Source organism: Nomascus leucogenys, chromosome 12 (assembly GCF_006542625.1).
Source record: "Nomascus leucogenys isolate Asia chromosome 12, Asia_NLE_v1, whole genome shotgun sequence".
NCBI classification, from domain to species: Eukaryota; Metazoa; Chordata; class Mammalia; order Primates; family Hylobatidae; genus Nomascus; species Nomascus leucogenys.
This window is the reverse complement of record NC_044392.1, coordinates 50,372,680-50,385,584: the sequence shown is the minus strand read 5'-3', so window position 1 is coordinate 50,385,584 and position 12,905 is coordinate 50,372,680. Positions and strand designations below refer to the sequence as shown.

The window sequence follows — 12,905 nt, the reverse complement described above, 5'->3', positions numbered from 1 at the left end:
TTTTAACAGCAATACCATATGGTATAGAGACACAACTCTAGCCATGCACTGTTAGCAGAGACCTGATCATTGGTCTCTGTTTCTGACTCCTGGATGTGGGACTGCCCCCTTCCTTAGCTTGAGTAAGCCTCCAGGGAAAATGGAGACAGGGGAATCAAAGCAGAAGATACTAGACTTTGCCTGCACCAGAACAGGTACTGTATTGTATTGGTTAAGCTGGCAGGGAGGTAAAGGGAGAATGTGGGGAGGGGGACAAGAGAGATATATGATTTGATTTAATGAAAAGAAACTCAGGGCAAGGTGCAGATCAGGTGAAAAGCAGATTAGGATTGATGTCAGCTATGTCGGTGTTGTGTGGAAAAGTAAAATAAAAATAAAGCCTAGGTGCAGTGGCTCACACCTGTAATCCCAGCACTTTGGGAGGCCGAGGTGGGTGGATTACCTGAGGTCAGGAGTTCGAGACCAGCCTGGCCCAACATGGTGAAACCCTGTCTCTACTAAAAATACAAAAATTAGCTGGGCATGGTGGCACGTGGCTGTAATCCCAGCTACTTGGGAGGCTGAGGCAGGAGAATCGCTTGAACGCGGGGGGCGGAGGTTGCAGTGATCCAAGATCACGACACTGCACTCCAGGCTGGGCAACAGAGCAAGACTCCATCTCAAATAAATACATACATACATACATACATACAGGGTTGATGTCAGCACTTGAGGACTGCAGTGTGTTCCCTCCAGGAACTCAGAGATTAACCTCTCCACCACTTCTTAACATAAACTGCATGACTAACACATGATTAATGAGAGCATCAATATGCAGTCACCAGAGAATCACAGGTTTGACAATTATCTGACTTTCTCCAGTAACCTATCTAAGAAAAGATGCATCAGTTGGAAGAAGTGGATCATCTGTGGAAGCAGAAAAAGATGAACAATCTAAAGCAAATCCACATGGAGCCAGTACGAATACTGTTCAAGAGAAAGGGGAGGCTGGGTGTGGTGGCCCACGCCTATAATCTCAGGAGTTTGGGAGGCTGAGGTGGGAGGATCGCTTGAGCTCAGGAGTTTGAGACCAGCCTGGGCAATATAGTGAGATCTCATCTCTACTAAAAAATAAAAAATTAGCTGGACATGGTGACACGTGCCTGTAATCCTAGCTGCTTGGGAGACTGAGGTGGGAGGATTGCTTAGGCCTGGAAGATGGAAGTTGCAGTGAGCTGTGCTCATGCAACTGCACTCCATCCAGCCTGGGTGGCCAGATAGTCTTTGGTACGGAGATTCAGGGAGTTGCAGCCCATGGACCTTCAGTTTGTTTGGTCTTATTGATCACATGATCTCCATTAACCTGATGTTCTTAATCACTCCTTCCACCCACCTCAAACTGACAATTTACAGGTCCAGTTGGTCTGCAGAGAAGTTACATTGGGCCAGGACCCTCCCACTACTAATGTGTGTGTGTCTGGTGGGTGTTGGGGTTCTACATTTGTGTTTTGAATCAACATTTTAAAAATTATTATTATAAAGGTAATACATGCATATTGTAAAACAATTTTTTCAAACATTACCTAAGGATAAAAAGGCAAAAAGTAGGTCCGGGCATGGTGGCTCATGCCTGTAATCCCAGCATTTTGGGAGGCCGAGGCGGGTGGATCACACGGTCAGGAGATCAAGACCATACTGGCTAACACGATGAAACTCCATCTCTACTAAAAAATACAAAAACTAGCCAGGCGTGGTGGCGCGCACCTATAGTCCCATCTACTCAGGAGGCTGAGGCAGGAGAATCGCTTGAACCTGGAAGGCGGAGGTTGCAGTGAGCCGAGAGATCACACCAGAGCACTCCAGCCTGGCGACAGAGCCAGACTGTCTCAAAAAAAAAAAAAAAAAAAAAGGCCAGCCGCGGTGGCTCATGCCTGTAATCCCAGCACTTTGGGAGGCTGAGGTGGGGAGATCATGAGGTCAGGAGATTGAGACCATCCTGGCTAACATGGTGAAACCCCGTCTCTACTAAAAATACAAAAAATTGGTTGGGCGTGGTGGCGGGTGCCTGTAGTCCCAGCTACTCGGGAGGGTGAGGCAGGAGAATGGCGTGAACCTGGAGGTGGAGCTTGCAGTGAGCCGAGATCACCCCACTGGTGACAGAGTAAGACTCCATTTCAAAAAAAAAAAAAAAGGCAAAAAGTTATTCCATTACTGCCTTGTTTCCCATTCCTTCTTTCCAAAGGTAATTGCTATAAAGTCCATTTGTGCATATATATATATACATATATCTTTCCAAATATTTTCATTTCCTTTTTATTTTTAATCTAATCTTTTTGAATAGGCTATCCATTTTCATGTTTCAAATTTCTTTTTTTTGTTTCTTTATTTTTTTTTTTTTGAGTTGGAGTCTTGCTCTGTCGCCCAAGCTGGAGTATAATGGCACAACCTCGGCTCACTGCAACCACCGCCTCCCGGGTTCAAGTGATTCTCCTGCCTCAGCCTCCTAGTAGCTGGGATTACAGGCACCTGCCACCATGCCTGGCTCATTTTTTTGTATTTTTAGTAGAAATGGGGTTTTATCATGTTGGCCACGCTGGTCTGGAACTCCTGTCCTCAGGTGATGCACCTGCCTCGGCCTCCCAAAGTGCTGGGTTCAAAAGGTACAAAATGGTGTACTGTGAAAATTCTTACTCCTCTTCAACCTTCTGTTCTCTCTTCACAAACAACCAATGTTAACAATTTCTTTTTTTTTTTTTTTTTTGAGACGGAGTCTCACTCTGCCACCCAGGCTGGAGTGCAGTGGTGTGATGTCAGCTCACTGCAACCTCAGCCTCCAAGGTTCAAGCAATTTTCCTGTCTCAGCTTCCGAGTAGCTGGGACTACAGGCGCCCGCCACCACGCCCGGCTAATTTTTTGTATTTTTAGTAGAGACGGGGGTTCACCATGTTAGCCAAGATGGTCTTGATCTCCTGACCTCCTGATCCTCCCGCCTCGGCCTCCCAAAGTGCTGGGATTACAGGCTGCGTGAGCCACTGTGCCGGGCCTATCCTTTCTTTGCACACAGACTCAAAGGAAATTAGATCATAATCTGAAGGTTGTTGAGTGATCTCAGAATCAAAACTAAAGAACTTTTCAGGGATTAAAAGCTCAAAGGTTGCAGACACCAGGAAAGTAATGTAAAGGAGCTAAGTGGGGCAGGTGAGGACTGTGGCCACTTGGGTAGTCCATATCTCACCTACAGGGAGCAGTTGTTACTTAGCTTCAGCTAATTTTTGTCGTGTGCAATACAGTATTATTAGATATTCCCATTTTTCAAGTGAACTTAAAAATCTATATTTTGTATGAAAGTGTGTTTTAAATGTTGGCAACTCATTCAAAAATTTTGTAAATTCAGTGATACTCTTTCTGTTTTTTTTAGAGACAGTGTCTTGTTCTGTCACCCAGGCTCCCAGGCTACAGTGTAGTGGCATAATCCTAGCTCATTAAAACCTTGAATTCCTGGGCTCAAGGGATCCTCCTGCCTAAGCCTCCTGAAAGGCACATGCCACTAGAGATGGGGTCTTAGGGTCTTGCTATATTGCCCAGGCTGGTCTCAAACTCTTAGCCTCAAGCGATTCTCCTCAGCCTCATAAAGTGCTGGGATTACAGCCGTGAGCCACCATGCCAAGCCTGCAATATTATTATTTTTTGAGATGGAGTCTTGCTCTGTCGCAGTGGCACGATCTTGGCTCACTGCAAAATCCACCTCCCGGGTTCAAGTGATTCTCCTGCCTCAGACTCCCGAGTAGCTGGGATTACAGGTGCCTGCCACCATGCCTGGCTAATTTTTGTATTTTTAGTAGAGATGGCATTCACCATGTTGGCCAGGCTGGTCTCAAACTCCTAACCTCAGGGATCCGCCCACCTTGGCTTCCCAAAGTGCTGGGATTACAGGCATTAGCCACCGCTGCCCAGCCCTGCAATAGATATATATTACAGGTGTGAGCCATGGCACCCAGCCGGCCCTGCGATATTCTTTAAATCAACAGTTTAACTTCTAGGACTTTAAGTGACATACTTTGTTTGTTTGTTTGTTTTGAGACGGAGTCTCACTCTTTTGCCCAGGCTGGAGTGCAGTGGTGCGAGTGGAGTGCAGTGGAGCCACTGTGCCTGGCTTTTACATACTTTTGAATTTGCATACTTTTGAAATGATTTAAGTGCTAAATTATTTTCTTCAGCATAATTATTTGAAATAGCAAAATATTTGAAAATAATGTAAATTTCTATTGGCAGGCATTGGTTAAATTATGGCACACTCAAACAATAGAATACTCTTTAACTGTGTTTAAAAAAAAAGCTAGGCCGGGCTCACGCCTGTAATCCCAGCACTTCAGGAGGCCAAAGCGGGCAGATCACAAGGTCAGGAGATCAAGACCATCCTGGCTAACATGGTGAAACTCTGTCTCTACTAAAAATACAAAAAATTAGGCGGGCGTGGTGGCACGCGCCTGTAGTCCCAGCTACTCAAGAGGCTGAGCCAGGAGAATCCCTTGAACCCGGGAAGTGGAGGTTGCAGTGAGCCAAGATCGCTCCATTGCACTCCAGCCTGGGTGATAGAACGAGACGCCATCTCAAGAAAAAAAAAAAAAGGGAAAAAAGCGCATATTATTTTACTCAAATTCCATTTTGGGAAATCTTTTCTTTTTGTTTTTTGTTTTGTTTTGTTTTTGAGACGGAGTCTCGCTAGGTCACTTAGGCTGGAGTGCAGTGGCGCGATCTCCTCTCCCTGAAGCCTCTGCCACCGGGGCTCAAGCGATCCTCCCGCCGCCTCAGCTGCGGAGTTGCTGGGACCACAGGCGCCACGCCTGGCTTTTTTTTTTTTTAATCTTGTATTTTTAGTCGAGATGGCGTTTCGCCATGTTGCCCAGGCTGGTCTGGAACTCCTGGGCTCTAGCAATCCTCCTGCCTCGGACACAAAGCGCCCGGCCTGGGGAATCTTTTCTACAGAAATAAAAGTACTACTTCAAAAGGATGTTTATTTTTATTGTTGCGCTATTTGTCGGGGCTGAGAACGGAAAACAATCTAAACAATCTAAACTATTCAGGTGTCAAAAATACAAGTTATTGGGTTTTTTTGTTTTTGAGACGGAGTCTTGCTCTGTCGCCCAGGCTGGAGTGCAGTGGCGCGATCTCAGCTCACCGCAAGCTCCGCCTCCCGGGTTCATGCCATTCTCCTGCCTCAGCCTCCCGAGTAGCTGGGACTACAGGCGCCCGCCACCACGCCCGGCTTTTTTTTTTTTTTTTTTTTTTTTTTTTTGTATTTTTAGTAGAGACGGGGTTTCACCTTGTTAGCCAGGATGATCTCCATCTCCTGACCTCGTGATCCGCCCACCTCGGCCTCCCAAAGTGCTGGGATTACAGGCGTGAGCCACCGCGCCCGGCCAAAAATACAAGTTTTACCTTTTTTATTGGCTTCAGGTAATGTCCACATGTTAAATGAAAACAACAAAAATCTATATACAGAAACTTGTACATACAAGACTGGAAAATTAAGCCGTATTACCTGAAAGGAGTGGAGTGGTGATGGGGCAAGAGAGAACATTATCACGTTTTTCTTATTACATCTTGATAGCCTTTACAATTTGTATCACTTATGTAACAAAACTCAAGTAAAACTCAGAGAATAAAGCTCTGAACCTATGAGTGTTTCCCTAAGTCTTTACACAATGAATATAGTAACGTGGCCACTAGTCGAGGGTGGTAGGAGAGGAGGAGACTCGGTATTATACTGGCCACGCCCACTCTGCCCTGCCAGTCGCTTCTCACGTGTGTCCCTGGAAGGCTCTGCCTTAACGCATGCGTAGTTACCTTAGTTTTCGTCGCCTCTGAGGGGCGCCCCGCGGCTTTGGATTTGACCCCGTCAGGCTACCGTCGCGGTGACCGGAACGGCACTGAAGGTTTGCTTCCGGGCGTTTCTTTTGCTTCCCCTTCCCTCCTTCACGCTTCCTCCCCTCCCCCTCCTCCCTTATCCCTTCGCTTTCGCTCTTTTCCGTCGAGGCCGACCCCTGAGTTGTGAGTCTGGGGTCTGGTTGGTGAAAAAGAGCCCTTAAAGCTGGAAGACGGGAGGTGCGGGGAATATTGTTAATTGAGTTACTTGGTGACCAGAGGCTTATCTGGGATGTTTTGTTTGTGGAAGGGGGTCGGTCGAGGATGGGAAGGAAGTCTTCTCCAGAGGCGAACGGGGGCGGGGCTGAGCTGGGTTTGCGAATGGGTAGAACGCACCCCTAGAATGGGTAGCACGGGGGTGTGCTGGTGTGTGGGCAAAGGAAAATGGAGGCGCTGAAAATCAGATTTGCTTTAACCGTTTGATTAAAAAAGCAGTTCACACGAATGTGTGAAGTATTTGGATTGTGGATATTAGGTACTCACGTTTTATTCCCAGGTTGCTTTACTTCTCTGTACTTTGGGGGAAACCTTTTTGCTGCAAGCTTTTGTGTGCTTGAATATCATAGACATTTTAAAAAGTAAAATCCACATGGAAGCAAAGTAATGTAGGGGGAACAAGTAATGAAAGAGAAAACACTGAATTAGTGAGTTACAAATCAACTCCATCCCAAGATAGGGGTTTTGTTCAAATTAGGTATAGCATACAAAGATTTATCACATTAGTTAAGGAACACATATAGACCACAAAAATATCTTCTAGATTGGTTCTCTTCAGTATCCCAAAGCATTATTTTTAAAGTTTGGTTTGTTTTGAGACAGGGTCTCACTTTGTCACCCAAGCTGGAATGCATGGCGCGAACATAGCTCACTACAGCAGCTTCTCCTGGGCTCAAGCCATCCTCCCACGTCAGCCTCCTGAGTAGTTGGAACTAAAGGCATGCACCACCACACCTGGCTAATTTTTGTATTTTTTTTGTAAAGATGAGTCTTGCCATGTTGCCCAGGCTGATCTTGAACTCCTGCCCTCAAGTGACCCTCCTGCCTCGGCCTCTAAAAGTGCTGAGATTACAGGTGTAAGCCACTTTGCCAGCCCAAAACATTATTTTCAGTAGCTCTCTACTGCTTAATGAATGTTCTCCATGTCCTCTCAAACTTTTAAATCTTTTTCAGGCGTGTTAGTGTATAGCAGAAGATAAGAACTCTTAAAAATCTCAGCATCAGATTCTGGAGAATGGGGAGGGAGAACATGGAATATTTGAATAGCATAACAGGCAGCAGAGTAAGAATTAGTTTTATTAGGGAACTGAAATTCTCTATTGATTGTAGTTATAAGGACTCCAGTTTAATTTGTTTTCTGTTCCATGCAGAGGACAAAAGCATGTCTTCCCTTCCTGGGTGCATTGGTTTGGATGCAGCAACAGCTACAGTGGAGTCTGAAGAGATGGCAGAGCTGCAACAGGCAGTGGTTGAGGAACTGGGTATCTCTATGGAGGAACTTCGGCATTTCATCGATGAGGAACTGGAGAAGATGGATTGTGTACAACAACGCAAGAAGCAGCTAGCAGAGTTAGAGACATGGGTAATACAGAAAGAATCTGAGGTGGCTCACGTTGACCAGCTCTTTGATGATGCATCCAGGTGAGAACTCCATGGAAAATAGAAGGAAATCTCTCCATTGGGAGATATTTTTAGAGAATAATTGTTCATAACATTGAACCAAGCATTTTATTTTACGTTTTGAGACGGAGTCTCACTCTGTCACCCAGGCTGGAGTGCAGTGGAGTGATCCTGGCTCACTGCAACCTCCACCTCTCGGGTTCAAGTGATTCTCCCACCTCACCCTCCCGAGTAGCTGGGATTACAGGCATCTGCCACCACGCCCAGCTAATTTTTTGTATTTTTAGTAGAGACAGGGTTTCACCATGTTGGCCAGGCTGTGTACCAAGAATTTTATACTTTATGAAGTACAGATGTTTAGAACCTTACTCTTCCTCAAAGTTTATGGTCAAAAATCTGACCTTACAATCAGCCGTAAATATAATTTTCATCTGTCAGGAGCTAATACATGTAAGGGAGTCCAAGTCTTAAGTCCTTTCCCCTTCTTCCTCCTGTGCTCTATCTTAGAACAATTGCTTCATTTCCCTAGTAAGATCATCCAGGGAGTGAGGATTGTAAAGAATTTCTGTCTTATGTAACTCCAAAGCATTAATAAGTTCCCACACCCCCAAAAGATTTGTTTCTGGTGCTCTAGTTGTCAGTTAGAATACTTTTTTTAAATTTATTATACTTCAAGTTCTAGGGTACATGTGCACAACGTCCAGGTTTATTACATATGTATACATGTGCCATGTTGGTGTCACTTACATTAGGTATATCTCCTAATGCTATCCCTCCCCCTTTCCCCCAACCCCACGACAGGCCCCAGTATGTGACGTTCCCCATCCTGTGTCCACGTGTTCTCATTGTTCAATTCCCACCTATGAGTGAGAACATGCAGTGTTTGGTTTTCTGTCCTTGTGATAGTTTGCTCAGAATGATGGTTTCCTGGCCGGGCACGGTGGCTCACGCTTGTAATCCCAGCACTTTGGGAGGCCGAGGCGGGTGGATCACGAGGTCAGGAGATCGAGACCACGGTGAAACCCCATCTCTACTAAAAAATACAAAAAATTAGCCGGGCGTGGTGGCGGGCGCCTGTAGTCCCAGCTACTCGGAGAGGCTGAGGCAGGAGAATGGCGTGAACCCGGGAGGCGGAGCTTGCAGTGAGCCGAGACTGCGCCACTGCACTCCAGCCTGGGCGACAAAGCGAGACTCTGTCTCAAAAAAAAAAAAAAAGAATGATGGTTTCCAGCTTCATCCATGTCCCTACAAAAGACATGAACTCATCTTTTTTTATGGCTGCATAGTATTCCATGGTGTATATATGCCACATTTTCTTAATCCAGTCTATCATTGATGGACATTTGGGTTGGTTCCAAGTCTTTGCTATTGTGGATAGTGTCGCAATAAACGTGTGCATGTGTCCTTATAGCAGCATGATTTATAATCCTTTGGGTATATACCCAGTAATGGGATCGCTGGGTCAAATGGTACTTCTAGTTCTAGATCCTTGAGGAATCGCCACACCGTCTTCCACAATGGTTGAACTAGTTTACAGTCCCACCAACAGTGTAAAAGTGTTCCTATTTCTCTACATCCTCTCCAGCATCTGTTGTTTCCTGACTTTTTAATGATTGCTATTCTAACTGGTGTGAGATGGTATCTCATTGTGGTTTTGATTTGCATTTCTCTGATGGCCACTGATAATGAGCAGTTTTTCATGTTTTTTTTTTTTTTTTTTTTAGACAGAGACTTGCTCTGTCTCACCCAAGCTGGAGTACAGTGGCATGATTTCGGCTCAGTGCAGCCTCTGCCTCCCGAGTTCAAGCAGCTCTCCTGTCTCAGCCTCCGGAGTAGCTGGGACTACAGGCGTGTGCCACCACACCTGGCTAATTTTTGTATTTTTAGTAGAGATGGGGTTTTACCATGTCGGCCAGGCTGGGGAGGTCAAATTCCTGACCTCAAGTGATCCACCTGCCTCAGCCTCCCAAATTGCTGGGATTACAGGTGTGAGCCACCACTCCCAGCCAGGATGCATTTTCAGATAACAGCAAGGTAAATAATGAGGTAAGGTTGAAAGTACTGTACTTTGGGCTTACTTTGGATTTTTGAGGAACTACTCTGGAAGCTAAACCACCATTTAAAACATTTTTCTATAGAAAAAGCATTCTAAATTCTAAACAGAGACACTTTGGAATGTGGCCCATTTAAATTGAGGACTGTCTATACTTAAATATATATACGTTGTAATGGATTCTATATCTCTTAATTCCTCTGCTGGCTTTGACCTTTTCTGCATGTGTTCCAATATTAGGGCAGTGACTAATTGTGAGTCTTTGGTGAAGGACTTCTACTCCAAGCTGGGACTACAATACCGGGACAGTAGCTCTGAGGATGAATCTTCCCGGCCTACAGAAATAATTGAGATTCCTGATGAAGATGATGATGTCCTCAGTATTGATTCAGGTAAGGGATGAGCTTTGGATAGGAGAGTCTCAGGACTGAAGTTGAAACACTGGAAGATGAGCAAATAGAAGATAATAGAAGAGAAAAGAAACCATTGTCACTAACTCCATATTTCAAACTGCCTGAGTTGGCTATTAAAGAAAAAAATGCAACATTGTTAGTATCATAGATGTTCCCTATGTGCTACACCCTGATTGCATTACTTTGCTTTCCTCATTCTGTGTAACCCCAATTTTGGGGTATTCCATCAAAGAGTGGAATTGCCAGGACTTATAGTAAGTGTATGTTCTGTTATTAGGATATAAAAATACAGTTGGTTTTTGTGTATTGATCATGTAGCATGCAACCTCATTAAACTCACATAGTTCTAGAAGCTTTTTGTTGATTCCTTAGGATTTTCTTTTTTCTTTTTCTTTTTTTTTTTTGAGACAGAGTCTCGCTCTGTCACCCAGGCTGGAGTGCAGTGGCGCAATCTCAGCTCACTGCAACCTCTGCCTCCCGGGTTCAAGCAGTTCTCTGCCTCAACCTCTCAACTAGCTGGGATTACAGGCAACCCCGCTGCCCCACCACCACACCCAGCTAGTTTTTGTATTTTTAGTAGAGACAGGGTTTCATCGTCTTGGCCAGGCTGGTCTTGAACTCCTGACCTTGTGATCCACCTGCCTTGGCCTCCCAAAGTGCTGGGATTACAGGCATGAGCCACTGCACCCAGCCAATTCCTTAGGATTTTCTAAAACTAATTCATGCAAATAAAGTCTGTTTTACTTCTTCCTTTCTACCCGGGATATCTTTTCTTTTTCTTTTCTTATTGTACTCACTAAAACCTTCAGTACAGTGTTGAATAAGTTTTAAGAGCAGGCCAGGCACAGTGGCTCATACCTGTAATCCCAGCACTTTGGGAGGTTGAGGTGGGAGGATCCCCTGATCCCAGGAATTTGAGACCAACCTGGCCAACATAGCAAGACCTAATCTCTACTAAAAATTAAAAAATTAGCCAGGCATGGTGGTGCACCCCAGTAATCCCAGCTACTTGGGAGGCTGAGGTGGAAGGATCTCTTAAGCACAGGAAGTTGAGGCTGCAGTGAGCTGTGATCATGCCACTGCACTCCAGCCTGGGTGACAAAGCAAGACTCTTGTCTTCAAAAAAAAAAAAAAAAAGGTTTTAAGAACAGACATCCTGGCCAGGCATGGTGGCAGGCGCCTGTAGTCCCAGCTACTTGGGAGGCTGAAGCAGGAGAATGGTGTGAACCCGGGAGGCGGAGCTTGCAGTGAGCAGAAACTGCACTACTGCACTCCAGCCAGGGCAACAGAGCGAGACTCCGTCTCACCAAAAAAAAAAAAAAAAAAAAAAAAAACAGACATCCTTTTCTTCTTGCTGATGTTGATATGAAAGCATTTGGTGTTTAACCATTAATTATATTAGCAGTAGGTTTTCTATAGATGTCATTTATTAAATTAAAGGAATCCCCTTCTAATCCTTGTTTGAGAGATTTTATCATAGCCCAATTGGATTTTGGATTTTGTCAGCTTTTTCTGTATCATTCTCCTATGTTCCTTTTGTCTTTTATCACATTAAGAATGTATTACAGTAGTTGTTTTTTTAGATGTTAAACCAACCTTGCCTTCCTGGAGTAAACCAGCCTTGGTCTTGATGTATAATTCTTTTTATATGTTGCTGGATTGGATTTGCTGATTTAAAAAAAAAGATCTTGGCCAGATGCTGTGACTCATGCCTGTAATCCCAGCACCTTGGGAGGCCGAGTTGGGCAGATTGCTTGAGCCCAGGAGTTCAAGACTAGCCTGGGCAACATGGTGAAACCCCTTCTCTCATTTAAAAAAAAAAAAATTTTTACATCTATTTCATGAGGGCTATTGGTTTATAGTTCTGTTGTGGTGTCCTTGTTTGGCTTTGGTAGCAGGGTAATATAGGCCTTATAAATGAGTTGAGAAGTGTTCCCTCCTCTGAGTTTGTATGGAATGATATTTCTTCCTAAAAAGTTTGATAATTTCAGTGCGGAGGCCATTTTGGCTTGGACTTTTCTTTGTGGATTTTTAAAATCTTTTATTCTGGAATAATTTTAGATTTATAGGAAAATTGAAAAAGTAATAAAGTTCCTATATATCCCTCATCTAGTACATATGTCAAAACTAAGCAGGCCGGGCACGGTGGCTCACACCTGTAATCCCAGCATTTGGGAGGCCGAGATGGGCGGATCGTGAGGTCAGGAGATCGAGACCATCCTGGCTAACATGGTGAAACCCCGTCCCTACTAAAAATACAAAAAATTAGCCAGGCGAGGTGGCAGGCGCCTGTAGTCCCAGCTACGCAGGAGGCTGAGGGAGGAGAATGGCGTGAACCCCGGAGGGCGGAGTCTGCAGTGAGCCAAGATCACGCCACTGCACTCCAGCCTGGGTGACATAGCGAGACTCCGTCTTAAAAAAAAAAAAAACAAAAAACTAAGAAGCAAACATTGGTATGTTACTTTTATATAAACTTCAGGCTTTATTCAGCTTCTGCACTTTTTCTGTTCTATGATCCAATCCAGGATATCACATTAAATATATTTCCAGTGTGATGTTTATTTTCTTCCTTTTACTTACTGGGTTTGATTTGTTCTTCTTTTTCTAGCCTCTGAAAGTGGAAGCTTACATGATTGATTTTAGAACTTTCTTCCTTTCTAATATAAGCTCTAAAGCTATTGATTTCCCCATAAGCATTGCTTTGCTGCATCTCATAAATTTTTTTCCATACAGTGTCACTCTCAGGATATCATACATTTTTTTATGTTGTGTTTTCAGCTTCATTAAACTTGGCATCATTTTTAATTTTCCTTGTGGTTGATTTCTAAATATTTGGGGATTTTTTAAATTTCTTTCTGTTGTTAATTTTTAATTAATTTTATTGTGTTCAGAGAATATACTTTGTATAATTTTAGTCT

At 44.2% G+C, this 12,905-nt stretch overlaps 1 protein-coding gene across 5 annotated transcripts in view; it reads left to right on the top strand.

Moving 5' to 3' along the window:
* Window positions 1-5,815: 5,815 nt before the first annotated feature.
* The window catches only part of SETDB1 (SET domain bifurcated histone lysine methyltransferase 1), a 39,570-nt gene continuing 32,480 nt past the window's right edge, over window positions 5,816-12,905 (top strand). For 3 of the 5 annotated variants that reach the window (XM_030824612.1, XM_012511080.2, XM_030824609.1), the window contains exons 1-3: window positions 5,906-6,084; window positions 7,272-7,542; window positions 9,815-9,966. In XM_030824612.1, the coding sequence (XP_030680472.1) occupies window positions 7,283-7,542; window positions 9,815-9,966 (412 nt within the window). In that variant the 5' untranslated portion in view covers window positions 5,906-6,084; window positions 7,272-7,282. Of the gene's footprint in view, window positions 6,085-7,271; window positions 7,543-9,814; window positions 9,967-12,905 lie in introns of all 5 variants that reach the window. The other 2 variants (XM_030824610.1, XM_030824611.1) reach the window with 2 other exon arrangements.